The sequence below is a fragment of the Macaca fascicularis genome, chromosome 14 (assembly GCF_037993035.2).
Source record: "Macaca fascicularis isolate 582-1 chromosome 14, T2T-MFA8v1.1".
NCBI classification, from domain to species: Eukaryota; Metazoa; Chordata; class Mammalia; order Primates; family Cercopithecidae; genus Macaca; species Macaca fascicularis.
Window position 1 is genome coordinate 86,230,116 of NC_088388.1, and position 17,839 is coordinate 86,247,954.

Consider the following 17,839-nt stretch of genomic DNA (forward strand, 5'->3'; position numbering starts at 1 on the left):
TCCCAGGTTCATGCTGTTCTCCTGCCTCAGCCTCCCAAATAGCCATGACTACAGGTGCCTGCCACCACACCCAGCTAATTTTTTTTTGTATTTTTAGTAGAGATGGGGTTTCACCATGTTAGCCAGGATGGTCTCGATCTCTTGACCTTGTGATCTACTGCCTTGGTCTCCCAAAGTGCTGGGATTACAGGCATGAGCCACTGCGCCTGGCCTGAAAAGCACTTCTATACAGTTCATCTGATTCAGAATTTAAGTGCATGCACTCATTGTGCTTTAAGTCTTCGTTTGACCTCATTAGAAAAAACTCCCAAAAGGCTGGGTGTGTGTGGATCACCTGAGGTCAGGAGTTCGAGACAAGCCTGGCCAACATGGTGAAACAGTGTTTCTACTAAAAACACATACACACACACACACACAATTAGCTGGGTGTGGTTGTGCATGCCTGTGATTCCAGCCACTCTGGAGGCTGAAGCAGGAGAATCGCTTGAACCTGGGAGGTAGAGGTTGCAGTGAGCTGAGATCACACCACTGCACTCCAGCCTGGGTAAGAGAGCAAGACTCTGTGTCAAAAAAAAAAAAAAAGGAAAAGAAAAGAAACCCCAAAACATTATTAGTTCAGGACCATTTCTGACTGAAGAAGTGATAATGGGAACTGAGTATGAAAGGAGGAATTTGCAGCTGGATAGGTCCAAACCAAACCAGATATGAGCAATACCATGACTAATTAAGGAAGAATTTTCTCAAATGAATTTTGGAATGACCATATGCCCAAGGAACTGGTAGATGGCTTGAAGATGGGCAACAGGACACACTATTTGGGAGAACTAAGTGTTACTCTATTATACTAATATGTGAGTATGTACTCGTGTGCTGTAATTAAAACAAGAGATTATATATCCTTCTACTTGTTCTTGAATTATGTATTGGGATTAAATTGGCTATTAATATGTACTTAAAAAATGTGGAACTCAGCTAGAGGGCCACTGTTGGCCTTTTGTCCACAAAACCTTGTAGTTTAGTGAAGTAGTGAGTGAATGCTATCTTACTGGCCACCTTAGTGAACAATAATCTTCATTCTGGTGATCTTTCTTAGCTTTTGTCAAATGACAGAAATCTGAATTGCCATATTGGTATGTGCTGTGTGTTATGTGGCCTTGCTGTGACCTTTCTAAAGTAATCTAGAAGCTCTTATTTATTTATTTTTTTTAATGTCTCAGAAGTAAAAGCATAATATCACCTTAAGCCTGGTTCTTATTCTTACTTGAGGTTAATGGGAATTACCACCCTTTGGATGAAAATAATGAACTTACTACAAATTGTTCATTTATAACAAGTAGGCTTCACATAGGTGACCTGTCTACTTTGACCTACTGAAAACATAATATTTTTTCAGCTGTAACTTTGCCCTGAGTTCATATAGCACCTTTCTTCTCCTCCTTCTCCATGTGCTGAATGACATGTGAGGTTTTTTTTCCTTTTTTTAATTTGAAAAACTAACATGTTTGGCAGCATTAGGATAAAGAATGGTCTCTTGTAAGTTTATATAAACATACTGAAAAGCTTACTCATGTAGTTTATCCTCTCATCTTACTACATATGTAAACAAGTGAGGTTTTAGTTTTTGTTCATAATATTTAGATTATTTATTTTGGAAATTTAAAAATTTTGCTTCTTACATCTGCTGTTCTTCACTAGAATAAATAAGGATTATGGAGTTTTCCTGTCACCTTTTCTTAAATCTCGTTCATTATATTGATAACAAGCTTCTTAACACAGACTATATTTTAACTTACTGTTTTATCTGCTATACATGAAAATAGTAGATGTTTCATAATTAAGTTGAATGAAATTTGTAAATGCTGTAAATCTTTAATGGGATTTTAAAAAGTACTTGAGAGAAATCCATGACAGCTCAGGGGCTTTGGAATCTTACCTGGTTTCAAAACTTAGCTCAATCACGTAACTATCTATGTCTCTCTAAATCTCATCTCTGAAGTAGGGGTAATGATCCCTACATCGCAGGGGTGTTTTGAGCATTACATAAAACAGTGTATGTTAAGGACTTCATATAACATGTAACATATGGTGACTTTTCAATAACATCTGCAATTTATGGTGTTGTTACACTGTAATTAATATGATACTGAACTCTGAGATTCTCCTTACTCCCTTTTTTAAAAGGACAGACACATCTTGTTAAAAAAAAATATTTGGAAGCATTAGTGGGATTACTCCTACCTTGGAAGCACAGTAGTCACTAAACCAACATTATTAAGAATAAAGTACTTTTTAGAGGCTATAATTGCAAGCTTCAGTTTGAAGTCAGACAGTACTGGCTTTGAGTCTTGGTTCAGCTACTTAAATATTCTGTGATTTTAGGTGAGTACCTTAACTTTTGATTCCAATTGCCTCATCTTTAAAATAGAAATGGTAAAAACTTACCTAGTGCCTGGCACCATTAATAGTTTATTATTATTATTATTGTTTTATTCCTCCTCTTTTCTTTTTCTCCATGTTCATTGGTCACTTTAAAAAGAAATTTACCTTCACTAACTATCCATCTTTAAGCTCTCCCATGGCTCCTTTTAGTTCCTCACTCTTCCTGTTCACATTAATTCTTTTCTTTTTTATTTTGAATTGCGTTTTTAATGATAATGACTTATAATGACCAATTAATTGACCATAAAATAGAGGAATGATATGGGAAATAAAAGACGGAGCTGATGTCTTAGTAAATTTTAAACCTAAGTCATTAGCTAACCTTTACTTCCAATAAACTGCATTTCCTTTACATGGTAAATAAAGATGTGAATAAAATGTTGTGGGTGTTTGATGATGATGTCTAATTGGCTTTTGTAGTCCCAGCTCTGAGAGTATACTTGAATTAGTATTCTGTTTCATGAATGATTTCTTGTCTCGATTGTCATTTGACCATTGAATTTTCTTTTATATTTTAAATAAAGGCTGGATTTTTCCATATGTAAATCTCTATTTGTAATCTTTCAAGTAGCAAGTTGTTTTAAACTGTTTATTTTTAAAAATCTGTCAGCGGAATTAGAATTTTGTTGTGATAAGGACTGTAACTTCCAGGATATATTTAATATTACTTACTGAGTATTGAAAACTTAACTTTAAATTGTCCCATTTTTACAGAAGATAAGGTGCAACTACAACTAATCTACTTACTATAAAAGGACAGGATAGCATATAGGCTGTACTTCACCCAGCCACTCTAACATATCTGCTTCTACAAATAGAATATTTAAAGGTTGATGTGTTGCCAGACTCTATTTAGTGACCTTGAAGGTATAAATCAAGAATGGTGGCCTGGGTGTGGTGGTTTATGCCTGTAATCCCAGCACTTTGGGAGTCTGAGGCAGGTGGATCACCTGAGGTCAGGAGTTTGAGACCAGCCTGCCTGGCCAACATGGTGAAACCCCGTCTCTACTAAAAATACAAAGATTAGCTGGGTGTGGTGGTGCATGCCTATAGTCCCAGCTACTAGGGAGGCTGAGGCATGAGAATCACTTGAACCTGGGAGGTAGACGTTGCAATGAGCTGAGATTGCCCCAGTGTACTCCAGCCTGGGCAATAGAGTGAGACTCCATCTCAAAAAAACAAACACAAAAACAAAACAAAACAAAAACAACAATGGTGAACAGTGCAAGTAAGAAACTAGGCCTAAGTTTCTGGCATATTTCCTGTGAGTTCCCACACTCAATTCAGTGAAAGTAATTTTATTTTCTTGGTGTATACATAAATTCTGAGACTTGGCTTGTTCTGTGTTATTATAATATTATATATTAGTTACAATGTGCATTGAAATGTTTGTTGTACACTGACAAAAATGGACTTATGGAATGATAGAACTTTGAAGTTCCGAAGTATCCTAGAGATTAGTGTAACTTCTTTTTATGGATGAAAAATTAAGGTTTAAAGAATAACAGTGATTTAATCAAGTTTACAGTCTTAACCTGGAGACCCAAGACTCCTTTCTTACTTCTAGTCTGGCATTTTTGGCTCTAAATTCTCTTTAAGATTTTTATGCTTTCCCTGTATTTGTTTTATCAAGGAATAGAAACATAAAAAAAAATTAGGTAAAGCTGCTAATCCAAAAAGGCCTTCTCTGTTCCTTGTCTTCTCTGTTTTATTCAAGGTCATGAATCCAGAGCTTACCTTTCTACATCTGTCCCCTTTCAAGTTGCTGAGTTGTAAAATATTGGAAACACATGACACCAGATTAGTTTTTGTTGAATGGATAGGTAGAAATATGGCTAAAATATGAATGAAGTACAGAGGGTGCAAGAGGAAGTATATTGCTCTTCAGTTTCAGTATTTATTTGAGTCATGGAAGGAAGAGGATCTTAATGAATATTGGGGGAGATGAAGTTGGTGAATAGTGAAGGCTAGCTAGGTTCCCTACTCACTAAGCATCAGTGTCTTTGGAGATACTCAAGAAGGAATGGCCACAGGCACTGTGATCAGGGGCAAAAAACAAATAATCAAATACACTAAAGAAAAGCAAAAGAGTTTTGTGGTAGGAAATAGTTAAACGTACCATGTGTTCAGTTCTCTAGTACAATTTAAAATGGATATATGTTTTAACCACTTTCAGGCTTAAATAGTAAAAACAGCTTTCTTTACCGGGCTGTGTTTACTTTTGGCCATGTTCACATTTTTGATATTTCTGATTATTTTAAGGACTTCCTATATTGTGATTTTGTTTCTTTGCTACTGCTTGCGAGGCATAGTTTTCGTGTAATTCTACATGACATAGTGATGACAGAATAGTACAGTTTTTCTTGAAAGTTTTGTAAGACCTATAACAGGAAGCAATAAATTGTAAATCTGTCATTTCCTACAAAGTCTTTCCAGAGAGAAAACACTATTTTCCAGCTGAATGAACTTTATTTGCACATTATTTGTTATACTTTCTGTACCCTTATGTTATATCGGCCTAATACATTTTGACGTTTCTTTTATGTGATTCCTTTTGTTTAATCACCCATATTTTTGTTGATAATAATAAAATTCCATGTTTTCATATAAATATGTTCAGTTTCAAAAAACAAAATTGTTTCTAAAAGGCCATTAACCCAACCAAAAATAAAGCATACGAAAAAGTAGTTTAACCAACCAACCAACCAAAAAAAACAAACAAAAGGATTATAAACCTGGGAGGCTCAGCTTAACTTAATAAGAGGGATGTAACTATAATATGAAATAACATTTCTTTCACCTATCAGTCTGGCAAGGATAAAACACAGTTTTTGTGGGTATAGGAAAATAACTAGTGTAAGGAAATAGCTACTTTCATATGCTGTTGTGGGGAGTATATATTGGTATGATTTTCTTTGGAGGTCAATTTGGCAATATTTGTCAAAATTAAAAATGTACTTGTCCTTTGACAAGAATTCACCTCCAGCGATACGTTTACAAAGTATACTTTGGTATTTAGAAAAGTTTATTGCATCCATTCTAAGTATTCATAGGAGACTTTAAATAAACTTCAGCATATCCATATATGTGTATGCTTTGTGTATATAAAATTGAAAAGTATATGTCTTTAAGACAATGTCTGTATTTGATATATTTCTATGTACAAAGGTATGTACATACTCATACAAAATTCTATAAAAGTCCAAAAATCTTAGAAGGGAACTTCCTTTTCATTGTTATTTGTTATTCTGTTTGAATTTTTGTTTTTATCATGTACATGCATTACTCTTTTGTATCAGTTTAACAGCTTTTTTGAGGTGTAGTTTATATGCTATAAGATTTACCAGTTTAATGTATCAGTTTCATGGGGTTTTCAAATATTTACTGAGTTGTGTGTGCATCCAACCCTGCAATCTAATTTTAAAACCTTTTCATTGCCCCCAAATAATTCTTGTACCTATTAACAGTCCTTCCTCATCATCCCTTAGTAGTTCCTCTCCATCACCCCTTACTCCTCCAACTCTAGGCCACCAGTGTTCTACTTTCTGTAGGTGGACTTGCCTGTTCTAGAATTTTATATTAACAATATCATACATAATTGGTCTTTGTAATTGGCCTCTTTCACTTAGCATAATGTATTTGAGGTTCATCCATGTTTTAGTATGACTGATACTATTTTTTTAATTTAAAACTATTTTTACAAAAGTGAAAACAGCAATTTCAGAATTACTTATCCTGCTGAAGTATATTGCCCCATGGCTGTGAAGTGGTAATGAATGATAGAGAAATTTTTTCAAGTTAAAAGTTACCATGTATTGAGCATCTGTGATGTGCTAGTCACGCTATTAGGCTTTATGTATGTTACATCATATATAAATCCTTATAGCTTATGTAATAGGTAGTATTATATTGTTTCTACAAATGAACAGATTAAATATCATTAATTTTTTGTGTCAATTTACACATGAAAGTGTAAAGCATATATATGTGCAGATGTATACTTTGCAGCTAAAGTTAAAATATGTAAAGTGCTAAAATATTGCTGTAATACACAATGAAAATGTCATTCACTGTCTAGAGATGTCCAGTGGAACTTTTTGCAGTGATGAGAATGATCTATATCTGTTATGTCTGTTATGGTATCCACTACCACATATGGCTTTTGATTACTTGAGATATGGCTAGGGTGAATGAAGAAACAAATTTTAATATTACTTAATTTTAATTAATTTAAATTTAAATAACCACACTCTGATTCCGGTCATGATTTGATACCAGTGATAGATTTACTCTTCCAGTTGGAGAGTGGAAACAACTTGATCAAAAACATGAACAAAGTATATGAAAAAATGGTATGCAAGATCCTGGATATTAAGTGTTGAAGGACAGTGTTCCCTGAGATATAGGAAACAAATGTGCTCTACAGTTACCCAAGCTTACTGTCTAGAGAGAATTTCCGGGCATGGATTAAAGAGGGGTCACTCAGACAAAACCTAGGGGACTTTCTGAGTTGAGGAAATAAAGCTCAAAGTGTAGGCGGACCATGCTGGATTCAGGTCACAGAACAGAGGACTAGAGGGGAAAGTACTCAGCTGATTACTGAGTAGGACTTGCATGTGAGGAACCTGTTCCAAGCCAAAGAAAGAACAATCTGAAGAATTAGAGGTTTTTAATTGGGTAGTTAGCACTCAAACAGGAATAGGAATATTGTCTGTTTCTATTAGCCAGACTGGAAAATCTCAAAGATTCATGTGGCATTGGGTAAAGTACACATAATGTTTTACCTTAGTATGGGGAACAATTAGCCCTGGATTTCATCTCTTATTAAAATGTCCTAAAAGCAAGTCCTTAAAAGATCAAACTATTTCCAAGTAACTTAACTGTGTCTCACAACAAAGCTCAAGAAAACTTATGGGAATGCAAACATAGGCAACACCTATTAAGGTAAAATTTAGAATGGCTGACAGCCAGTAAAAAATTACCACCATGCAATAAGAAATAGGAAAATTTGACCCATAATGAATAGATAAATCAGCAAATTAGTACCAAATGATAACTTATAAATATGTTAAATTGCAGGCAAAGATATTAAAAAGAGTTATCATAGCTGAATTTTATAGTTTCAAAAAGTTAGAGATATGGAAATGGGGAAAAAGGAAAAATGAAACTTCTAGAGATGAAAATTACAATTTGTGAAATGAAAAGCTTACTGGATGATATTAATGACAGATTATACATTGCAGAATAAAGTGTTAGTGAACCTGAAGACATAAGAATAGAAACCATCTAAAATGAAACATAGAGAGAAAAGAGACTTTTTTTTCTTTCTTTTTTTTTTTTTTTTTTTGAGACAGAGTCTCATTCCATCACCTCGGTGGAGTGCAGTGGTGGTCTCACTCACTGCAACCTCTGTCTCCTGGGTTCAAGGAATTCTTATGTCTCAGTCTCCCAAGTAGCTGGAATTACAGATGTGCACCACCATGCCTGACTAATTTTTGTATTTTTAGTGGAGACAGGGTTTTGCCATGTTGGACAGGCTGGTCATGAACTCCTGACCTCAAGTGATCTGACAACCTTGGCCTCCCAAAGTGCTGGGATTACAGGGATGAGCCATTGCGCCTGGCCATGGTTTTGTTTTTTTCTTTTTTAATCACCAAATAAAGATAACATCTGTGAGTTGTGGGTGATCTCCTATTCATGTAATTGGAGTTCTTGAAGCAGAGAAGGGAGAAGAAAAAATAATGGTGAAATAATGACCGAAAATTACTCAAATTTGATAACTGTAAACCCAGAGGTCCAAGTAGCCTAATAAATCCTACTACAGGAAATATTTTGAAGACTACCCAAGGCACATCGTAATCAAATTGTGAAAAGACAATGGAGTGACATTTGTAAACCACTGAAACAAAATGATCCATCAGCCTAAAATTCTATACCCAACAAAAGTATCTTTCAAAACAAAATGAAAAAACTTTGCAGACCTACATTTTTAAGTCAAAGTGATTAAAATATAATGATGAATTTAGATATATCTGTACATATATACACTATGGATGACAATAATAGCACAAAGATCAAGAGAGGAGAAATGGAAATACATTATTGGAAGATTTTTTTTCTATATGTTAAGTAGTATAATGTCATTTGAATATAGACAACAATTTATAGATGTGTACTATAAACCGTAAAACCAACACTAAAATACGCCAACAAAGGGAAGAAAATGCGATCATTGAAAAATACTCAGTTGCTGGGTGCAGTGGCTTACACCTGTAATCCCAGCACTTTCAGAGACCGAGGTGGGTGGATCACGTGAGGTCAGGAGTTTGAGACCAGCCTGACTGACATGGTGAAACCCCATCTCTACTAAAAATACAAAAATTAACTGGGTGTGGTGGCATGTGCCTGTATTCCCAGCTACTGGGGAGGCTGAGACAGGACAATTGCTTGAACATGGGAGGTGGAGGTTGCAGTGAGCCGAGATTGCAACACTGCACTTCAGCCTGGGTGACAGAGTGAGACTCTGTCTCAAAAAACAAAACAAAACAATACAAAAACTTAGTTAATCAAAAAGGGGCAGAAACGAGGGGAAAAAAACAGTAAGAGATAAGTAGAGAAATAAATAGCAAGATGATAGATTTAAATATAAGCATACCAATAATCATATTAAATGTAAATAGTATAAATATCTCAATTGAGAGACAAAGATTTTCTGATAGGATAAAAAAGCAGGAAACTATTATATGCTGCCTACAAGCAATGCACTTCAAATGTAAAGACCCCAATCAGTTAAAACTACAAGACAGCTAACATCAAGCCAAAGAAAGGTGGAGTTACCGTCCAACAAATAATGGGAGAGTGCTATAAGCAGCTTTTTGGGTGAATACGTTTATTATTTTGCTTATGATGATTATTTTACAGGTACATAGCTATGTCAAAACTTATAAAATTGTACACTTTAAATATGTACAGTTTATTTTGATTATACCTCAATAAAGCTATTAAATCATTTAGATAGCCACACGTGTCCAGTAACTACAGTATTGGACTGCAGTATCCTGTAAGGTCCTTGAGGGTCAGAATTGTATTCAAATATCCTCTCTATTTAGCAGGTACAGAGTAACCACTTGGCCAATATTTGTTTAATGAAGGAATGTAAGATACAGCTAGCTCAGTGAGCATGGACGTATCGCTTACCTTTTCAGGATCTGAGTTTCCTGATATGAAAAAATATGATGGTTTATATCAAAGTATCTTTTAGCTTTAAAATTCTGTAATTTCAAACACAGAGGAAGTATTCTTCCTTATTTAGCTGTGGATTTAGATTTATTTGGAAAAATACTTTGTGAAAGTAACAATGATAAACTAGCACAGTTTTAAAAACTTTTTAAAAAACTTAGCTAAAAATGAAATGCTGTTTTTAGCATCTTTAACTAAAATAATAACAAACATATTTTGCATTAAGTTCCCATCTTTCTTGATGGAATCCAAAATCCTTCCAGTAGCTCTATGCATATGGTCCCCCGGCTTTTCTCTTACAGTATCTCTGCTAACAAGTCTCTTCTTCTTTGACCACTTTGTATAAAATAACAACCCCCAGTCTCCTGTATTTCTCTTTCCTTATTCTACTTTATCTCCAAAACTCCTACTACTGTCTAACATACATCTTTTTAAAAATATATTCTCTTACCTGGCTAAAAGATAAGTTCCACGAGGCCAAGGACTTTGTCCATTTTGTGCATTGTGGTAAGTTTTAGAACGGTACCAGCCACATAGTAGGAATTCAATAAATATTTGTTTAATGAATCAGTCAATTGCACTGTAGTATCCTTTTGATTTATTCTCCTAATTATCAGTGAGATTTCAAAAGGGTTCCCTGCTTAAAAATAATTTCTTTCCAGATTTATGTCTCTGGGTTAGGTTTTTCTATCTAGATCACTTATGTCAGTAACAAAACAAGATAAAAACAATCTGCTGAAGAATTTTATAAAGCTGGTTATAGCATTCTCCCATTATTTGTTGGACGATAACTCCACCTTTCTTTTATAAGCATCCTCTCATTAATTCTTCTTCAGCAGACTGTTTTTATAAACTTTTATAAGCATCATCTTATTAATTCTTCTAAATAATTCAAAGTATGATATTATTCTCAGTTTATAGATAAGGGATCTAAGGTTTAGGGAAGTTATATAAAATATCTAGAGGTACACAGAACTAGGATTCAAACCTAGGTCTATCTTAGTCTAACGCTTGAGTTCTGAAACATTGTACTTTTTCTCAGTTTCGAGTGTATTATTTGTAAAGATAATTACCAGTTTAGTACGAACACAGATAGGTTAGCATATTAGGATAGATCACACCAACATTTTGAGGGATGGGAGACTTTGGATATTTAGAGAAGATGAAGAGTGTGTGAAAGATTTGTGGGATACTTCTAGAGAGGTTTTTAGTGTGATCTGCAAGGGGGACACTGATTAGTGGAGGAAAAGCCTGAAGCATTGAACATCTGGGAAGGATGGCATTGTCTAACAGGGATTGAATGATAGAGAAATTTTAAAAAATGAATATCATAACTGAGTTTTGTTAGGCAAATTATAACCAGTAAATAAACCCACTTAGACTTTAATTTATAATCAATTGGAAATAACTGAAAATTATTTTACATGCTTTAAGTTATGTTTCTAAAAACATTGAAATGGTAAAATGAACCTTACGCTTCATGGATAGGGTGTTTTAAGTCAATGGAGAGAGAGATGGAGAGAGGAAGGAAGAAGCGAAAGAGGGAGGGGAGAAGAGTATGTGTGTTTAGCACAGAAAGAGATTTTATAGATATATAATGTTACATAAATATATATAATATTTACTTCATATTAATTGATACCAATCCTCATTTTCATTGGTATATTTATACATTTCTAAGTCATTCAGGCTATATATAATGCTTATCTTAGGCTAAGACAGCAAACTTGTCAAGCTTGATTTGTAATGGCATCATTACCATGCTTTCATCAGGATGACTAGAAATTATTTGTGTTAGAAATAGCAAAACAATTTTTCCAGTGTTTTCATTTCTGTTCTTGTGGTTAGCCTTTCACAATCGAAAGAAAGTTCATTTCTTATTTGTCTGTGATGTGAAGCCATTGACAATTCTTATGCTTAATTTATACTGTTGTTTTTTAACATAAGAATGCATTCTACAACTTTAATTTTTGTGATTTAAAACAACTTTTCCAATCTGTTTTTTTTTGGTGTAACTAAGACGTTAGTCAGGACTGGAGTTCTGGGTTCCTTCCACATACCATCTTAATATGGTTGTGTTTACTGTGATGTTTTTGAGATCATCATTTCAGATGTTCTTATGCCTGCTTCTAGAGGAATTACTTTTATAGCTAGTCCGTATTCCACAAAGGAATATTGTATTTTTATGAGCTTTTCTTATTGATTAGAATTGGTTAACAACTGTACTGTATTTTACATTAGAAAATCTGGTCATCTTCATATCATAGTTAATAAGCTTTCTGATTTATTCACTGAATTGATTATACAAAAGCTGTTGTCCTTGTTTTTAAGTTAAGCTTGCTTGTTTAGGCATTCTAACAGAAAGTTAAAAATTTGCTGCTCCCTTTTTTTTGAATCCTGTTACCCTTCTATCCAGTCTGTATATGTCTGTATAATATATATAATTATATACATGTTGATAGTTACATATAAGTATTGCAATTTATTCTCCTAATATTGGTTATATTAGGGGTGTCCAATCTTTTAGCTTTTCTGGGCCACATTGGAAGAAGAAAATTTGTCTTGGGCCATACTTGAAATATACTAACACTAATGATAGTTGATGAACTGAAAAAAATTGCAAAAAAAAAAAAAAATCACAATGTTTAAAGAAAGTTTACAAATTGTGTTAGACCACATTCAAAGCTGTCTTGGAGTTCATGCAGCCTACAGGCCGCAGGTTGAACAAGTTTGGTTTATATGAAAGGTCGAGAATATGAAATGTGTGTGACTGGTTTGTGTATCTTTTTATTGTTTCAGGCACAAGATTTAATAGTATTTTGCTTTTATGATTCACTGAAATGGTGATGTCAGTGTTCTTTTGCAAGTAATGTATTTTCTCCTTGTTACAGGTCCTTTTGTTTTGCATCACAGCTGCCATGTACATGTTCTTTTTCAGGTAGGTTCTGTTATACCTATTTACTTTAATACCCCAAACAGTATCCCTTTGTAATTTCATCAACCGTGAAACTAAAGTATTCTCCAACTAATTATCCCTTACAAGCAGCATACTTCCCCCCGCACCCAGAGTGGACAGAGATAAAGCATTGCTTCTTCATGAGTAAAGAAAAGAGAGAGGGAATGAAGATTGATTCCCACCCCCCATTCTATTTATAAGTTTATTCTAGAAAGTTGAGTATGTCAATTAACAGGACTCAAATCCTGATAAGTGAATTTTTATCTTTTATGGACCTGATTGTATGTAAATACCTAAGTATTTTTCACTCAGCTTATAAAACAATCAACATTTTACATTTCAATAAGAAAAAAGTGACAGTAGAGCTCTAGCTAAGCCTTCTGCAAAGATACCCTAGCGCACTAATGATAGTCTGTAAACTATTGTTTGTTATAATGTCAACATTGTACTTTTCGCTGACACCGGTCTCGGGTTTGTCGGGGCTACGGGGAAGAGTGTTAGGATGGCCCAAGATTTAAATGCCAGTAAGAAGGATTTCTGTCATCTTCGTATAATCCCAGCATTGTGCAATGTGATTTTTGATTAGGGAGAGTCCCCTCCTTTATAATCTTTATTTCTTTATTTTTAGTGATACCAATTAATTTCCATTTATTTTACTCTTATTGCCCTCATTTGAATAGATCTTTTTGGTATTTATGGATCTAGCAAAAGTAAGTCTTAGCAGACAGGACCAGACTTTTCAAATTAAAATTTGTGCTTAATTAACAAAGACAGTTGCGGATTTTTAGTAGGATATATTTGGTAGATATATATATTTTTTTAAGAATAAAACAATCCAACCATATCAGAATTTTTTTTTAAAAAATTATTTTTAATTTTTGTGGGGACATAGTAGTTGTACATGAGATGTTTTGATACAGGGATATGATGCATAATAATCAAATGCTGTTATCTTATGTGTTACAAACAATCCAATTTGCACTCTTAGTTATTTAAAAATGTACGATGTATTATTGATGATAGTTGTGCTATCAAATAGTAAGTCTCATTCTTCCTTTTTCTATACCCATGAATCACCCCCACCTCCCCCTACACCCCACTACTCTTACCACCCTCTGGTAACCATCATTCTACTCTCTATGTCCATGAGTTCAATTGTTTTGATTTTTAGATCCCACAAATAAGTGAGAACATGTGACATTTTCCTTTCTGTGCCTGGCTTAATTCACTTAACATAATGATCTCCAGTTCCATCTATGTTGCAAATGACAGGATCTCATTCTTTTTTGTGACTAAATAATACTCCGTTGTTTATATGTACCACATTTTCTTTATTTATTCATCTGTCAGTGGACGCTTAGCCTCCTTCCAAATTTTGCTATTGTGACCAGTGCTGCAACAAACATGGGAGTGCAGATATCTCTTCAATATATTGATTTGCTTTATTTTGAGTATATACCCAGCAGTGGGATTGCTGGATCACATAATAGAGATCATAAATCTCTATTTTTTTCCAGAATTTTTAAACCATTAATTTCCTGCTAGTATGTCCTAATAAATATTTTATAAAGCAAAATTATATAATTTTAAATTGTTTTGAGTTTTAAAAATGTCATATGCAAATAAAAATGATGATGTTACTGTTATTATTCTTGTAAAGAGACAGCCAGACTTTTGGAAGGGAAAACATAGAAGAAGAGTCAAGGTAGGGAAGACTTGAACTGCAAAGGGTTTTGTATCAGTCATTGGGATGCTTAGTATTTTGTATCAGTCATTAGTGACTGAAGAATTATTGGAGCTGTCTGGTTGTCTTTGTGAAATTGTTTGATCTATTTATTACTTTTACTGTATCTTCATATACAATATACTTTTCCTGTGGTCTCTTTCCTATATTTTAATAATTTAGAGGTGGGTCATGGGAGTTATGAACAATGACTCACTGATTTCCAAAAACTTCTTAATTGTATTCAGACACATTATTAGGATAGTATTGCAAAAAGTTCACATAGTTTGCCTTTATATTTTTATGTTTTATCTAGTCTGAGGATATAGCATACCCAGTAGGGAAAATTCAATCATAAAAAGCTTAAAAACTAGAAACCTAACTTGTTGACATACACAAGAAGAAAGTCCAATCTCAAATAAATTTTCTTTTTCATGGAAATTCCTAACAGAGCAGGTATTTAAAATCCTTCCCATTGTGGAACTTAAAGATGTACTTGATTGATGTGTAGCATTTCTTAGTCATCAGAAGTTTTTGAGGTTTAAAAATAAATCATTTGTTAAATACACCGATAGAGGCCCAATTTATAGCATGGGTCTAGGAAATTATGTTTTGAAAATTGCTGCCATCAACCCAGTATTTTTGGTGTCGAAAGAAAATCAACCCTATAAATATGTGTTTTGGTGCAGAGCTACGGAACCTTTTCCTGTTTCAGTCACAAGTCTAGGTTAAAAACAACAGTTTAAAATACTTTCCAGAAGGCTCAATACAAGGTTTAAGTGCCAAAATAAACACTTTTAATTTTCTGAGGAAACTGGTTGTTTTTCTCCCGAAAGAAGTACTATCACCAAATTCACTGTTCTTGGCAGGAGTTAGTTTGAATAGCTCAACAGCAGAGGTTTGGTATATGGTAAAACCAAACAATTTATAAAGTATTACAACCAAACAAAACAATATTAGATTTGTCTGCATGCTAGCTTGTGTTTGGGAATGAACAAACACTATTGTACATGACACTTGGCAGGTCCACTTGCATTTGAATATTTTATTTTAAAATTAAATTTTATTATAAATACATATATTTGAAGACACATTTATTTCATTTATTAACAATTATGTTAAATCTAATTGCATGAAGTTGGATAGTCAAATGAGACTGTCCCCAGGACTCCATTTATGGTAACCTCCTATGAGAAGAGGATAGGGAAGAATTTTATGTTTGAAATAAGTCAACTTGTGTTTTTATCCTAATGGGCAAAGGGGAAATGGGCAAAGGGGAAATGGGGAAATGAGGCCTGCTTTCAAGAAAAAGAAAATATGCCGTTTTTTTTTTTCAAAGAAAGAACTTGAGAAGTAGTTTCATAAATGTTTTCCAAAGATGTCGCAAGATGTGATGACTATACTATGAATTTACTTAAAAGCAACACGTTTTTGATATTGAAAACTATGTGAAAACTATAATGTGTAATGAAGTAACTTACTTTTGCATAGCTCTTAATAGTTTTGTAATAGTTATTTTACATATATTTCATATGTTAATGATCAGATTTTCACATTATACACCAGAAGTAAGGCTTATGTTCAAATGAAATCACCCACTTACTTCTGGTGTGTAATGTGAAATGCTTCAAAGGCTTGGGCTGGGAAAAGGTAATGTGTGAGGAGAGAGTTCTAGTTCTTTTCTGGTCAGCTGGCCTGACAGCCATGTAGCTAGCCATCACAAGTGTCTCTTGATATACATGCTATGGATTCTGTTAGGAATGGGATTACAAGAGAAGGTGGAACATATCCTGAGGATGTTTTGAAAGAGCTTTTTGTATAATCTCAGTGGGCATTCTTCATAATAGTTTTACCTCCTTTGTTCAGTCACCTTATTTTTATTATGTATGCTATTGTCATTGCTGTACCTTAGGTCATTGTTTGTTTCTGTTGATTTTGGCCAAGCAGAAGTCATATTTAAAAACTTTTTAGAAAATTTGGTCTCATGCACCCCTTGAAATAATTTCTTTACTTCCAAATATGTATTTATGGGCAAATCAGTTTGCATTCATCATAATTTTTCATTCAGGATTGGGCCTTCCCAACAGTCATGTGGAAAAATAAATCAGTTTCTTTTGATCACTAACTCTTTTAATTAAGAAGCAAAAGAAAGAATCAACAATAAACATCAAAACTGTTGCACTTAATCCTACGCACACATAAAAAAAAATGCAACATTTACAAATACTAGTTCATTGGTTTTATATTCACCATTAGGTACCTGTCTATGAAGAATATTTGAGAGAAAGGAAGTAGTTCAGCATAATTTTTTATAGATAAATTTAAAGTAGTACTGTAAAGTGTATTATAACTACTTTGATCCTAATCTAATAAGTACCAGTTAGAAATTCTTTCCACATGCCTTTGCAAAGGCAACAACAAATCCAGGTTTATTTTAACATATAGAGTGAATGGTTCCAACATGTCATAGCAGTTAATCTATAGACTATATGGGACTGATTCACAATAGAAATATCTTAAATAATCTGATGTCAACATTGTGCAGCATGGCATTTATAGTTAGAAATCAGTGCAAGTCAGAGTTTATTGTTATACTTTAAACATTTAGAAACATTATTTCTTTTTGCCATTTGAGAATTCTAATCAATTCTCTGTGAAGGCATAAATAAATGATTTTATTAGTCTCAAGGTGTAGATTTAGTTTATCTATTTAAGAAAACCAGACTATTTATTGATTGGACAACCTGCAAGTATGAGTGAAAGACTTGTGATTATTCTTGAACATCTTTATATAAGTATACCTTAGTATATTAGAGATAACTTTAGCAGCAAATAAAAAACTTTTGATCTTGACCTTTAAACTATTTACTGATTTTTAAGTGAAAGGTCTTTAATGTTAATTAGGTTCTATGTTTATTTTTAATTTTTAAAATTTTTAATTTTTATAGGTATATAGTAGGCGTATATACTTACGGGGTTCGTGAGATGTTTTGATACAGGCATACAGTGCATACCTAACTGTCATATCAGGATAAATGTTTCATTGCCTCAAGCATTTATCATTTCTCTGTGTTGCAAACATCCTAATTATATTCTTAGTTATTTTTAAATGTGCAGTAAATTGTTGACTATAGTCACCCTGTTGTGCTATCAAATAGTAGGTCTTATTCATTGTATCTAACTGTATTTTTGTACTCATTAACCATCCCCACTACCCTCCATCCTGCCCCACCACTACTTTTTCCAGCCTCTGGTAACCCTTGTTCTACTCTCTATCTCCATGAGTTCAATTGTTTTAGTTTTTAGCTTTCATAAATGTTTGCCTTTGTGTTCCTGGCTTATTTCACTTAAAGTCCTTGAGTCCCATCCGTGTTGCTGCAAATGATAGCCCTTTCTTTAGAAAAAAAAAAAAAAAAAGCTGAATAGCATTCCATTGTGTGTATGTACTATATTTTCTTCATCCATTCATGTGTTGATGGGAA

The 17,839-nt window shown here is 33.7% G+C and overlaps 1 protein-coding gene across 34 annotated transcripts in view; it reads left to right on the plus strand.

Moving 5' to 3' along the window:
* TMEM135 (transmembrane protein 135) overlaps positions 1-17,839 on the plus strand; it is a 350,227-nt gene that overhangs the window by 257,792 nt on the left and 74,596 nt on the right. For 17 of the 34 annotated variants that reach the window (XM_045370121.3, XM_065528833.2, XM_074015041.1 and 14 more), the window contains 2 exons: positions 12,570-12,616; positions 14,295-14,339. In XM_045370121.3, coding sequence (XP_045226056.2) covers positions 12,570-12,616; positions 14,295-14,339 — 92 coding nt within the window. The remainder of the gene's footprint in view (positions 1-12,569; positions 12,617-14,294; positions 14,340-17,839) is intronic. The other 17 variants (XM_074015042.1, XM_074015044.1, XM_074015043.1 and 14 more) reach the window with 1 other exon arrangement.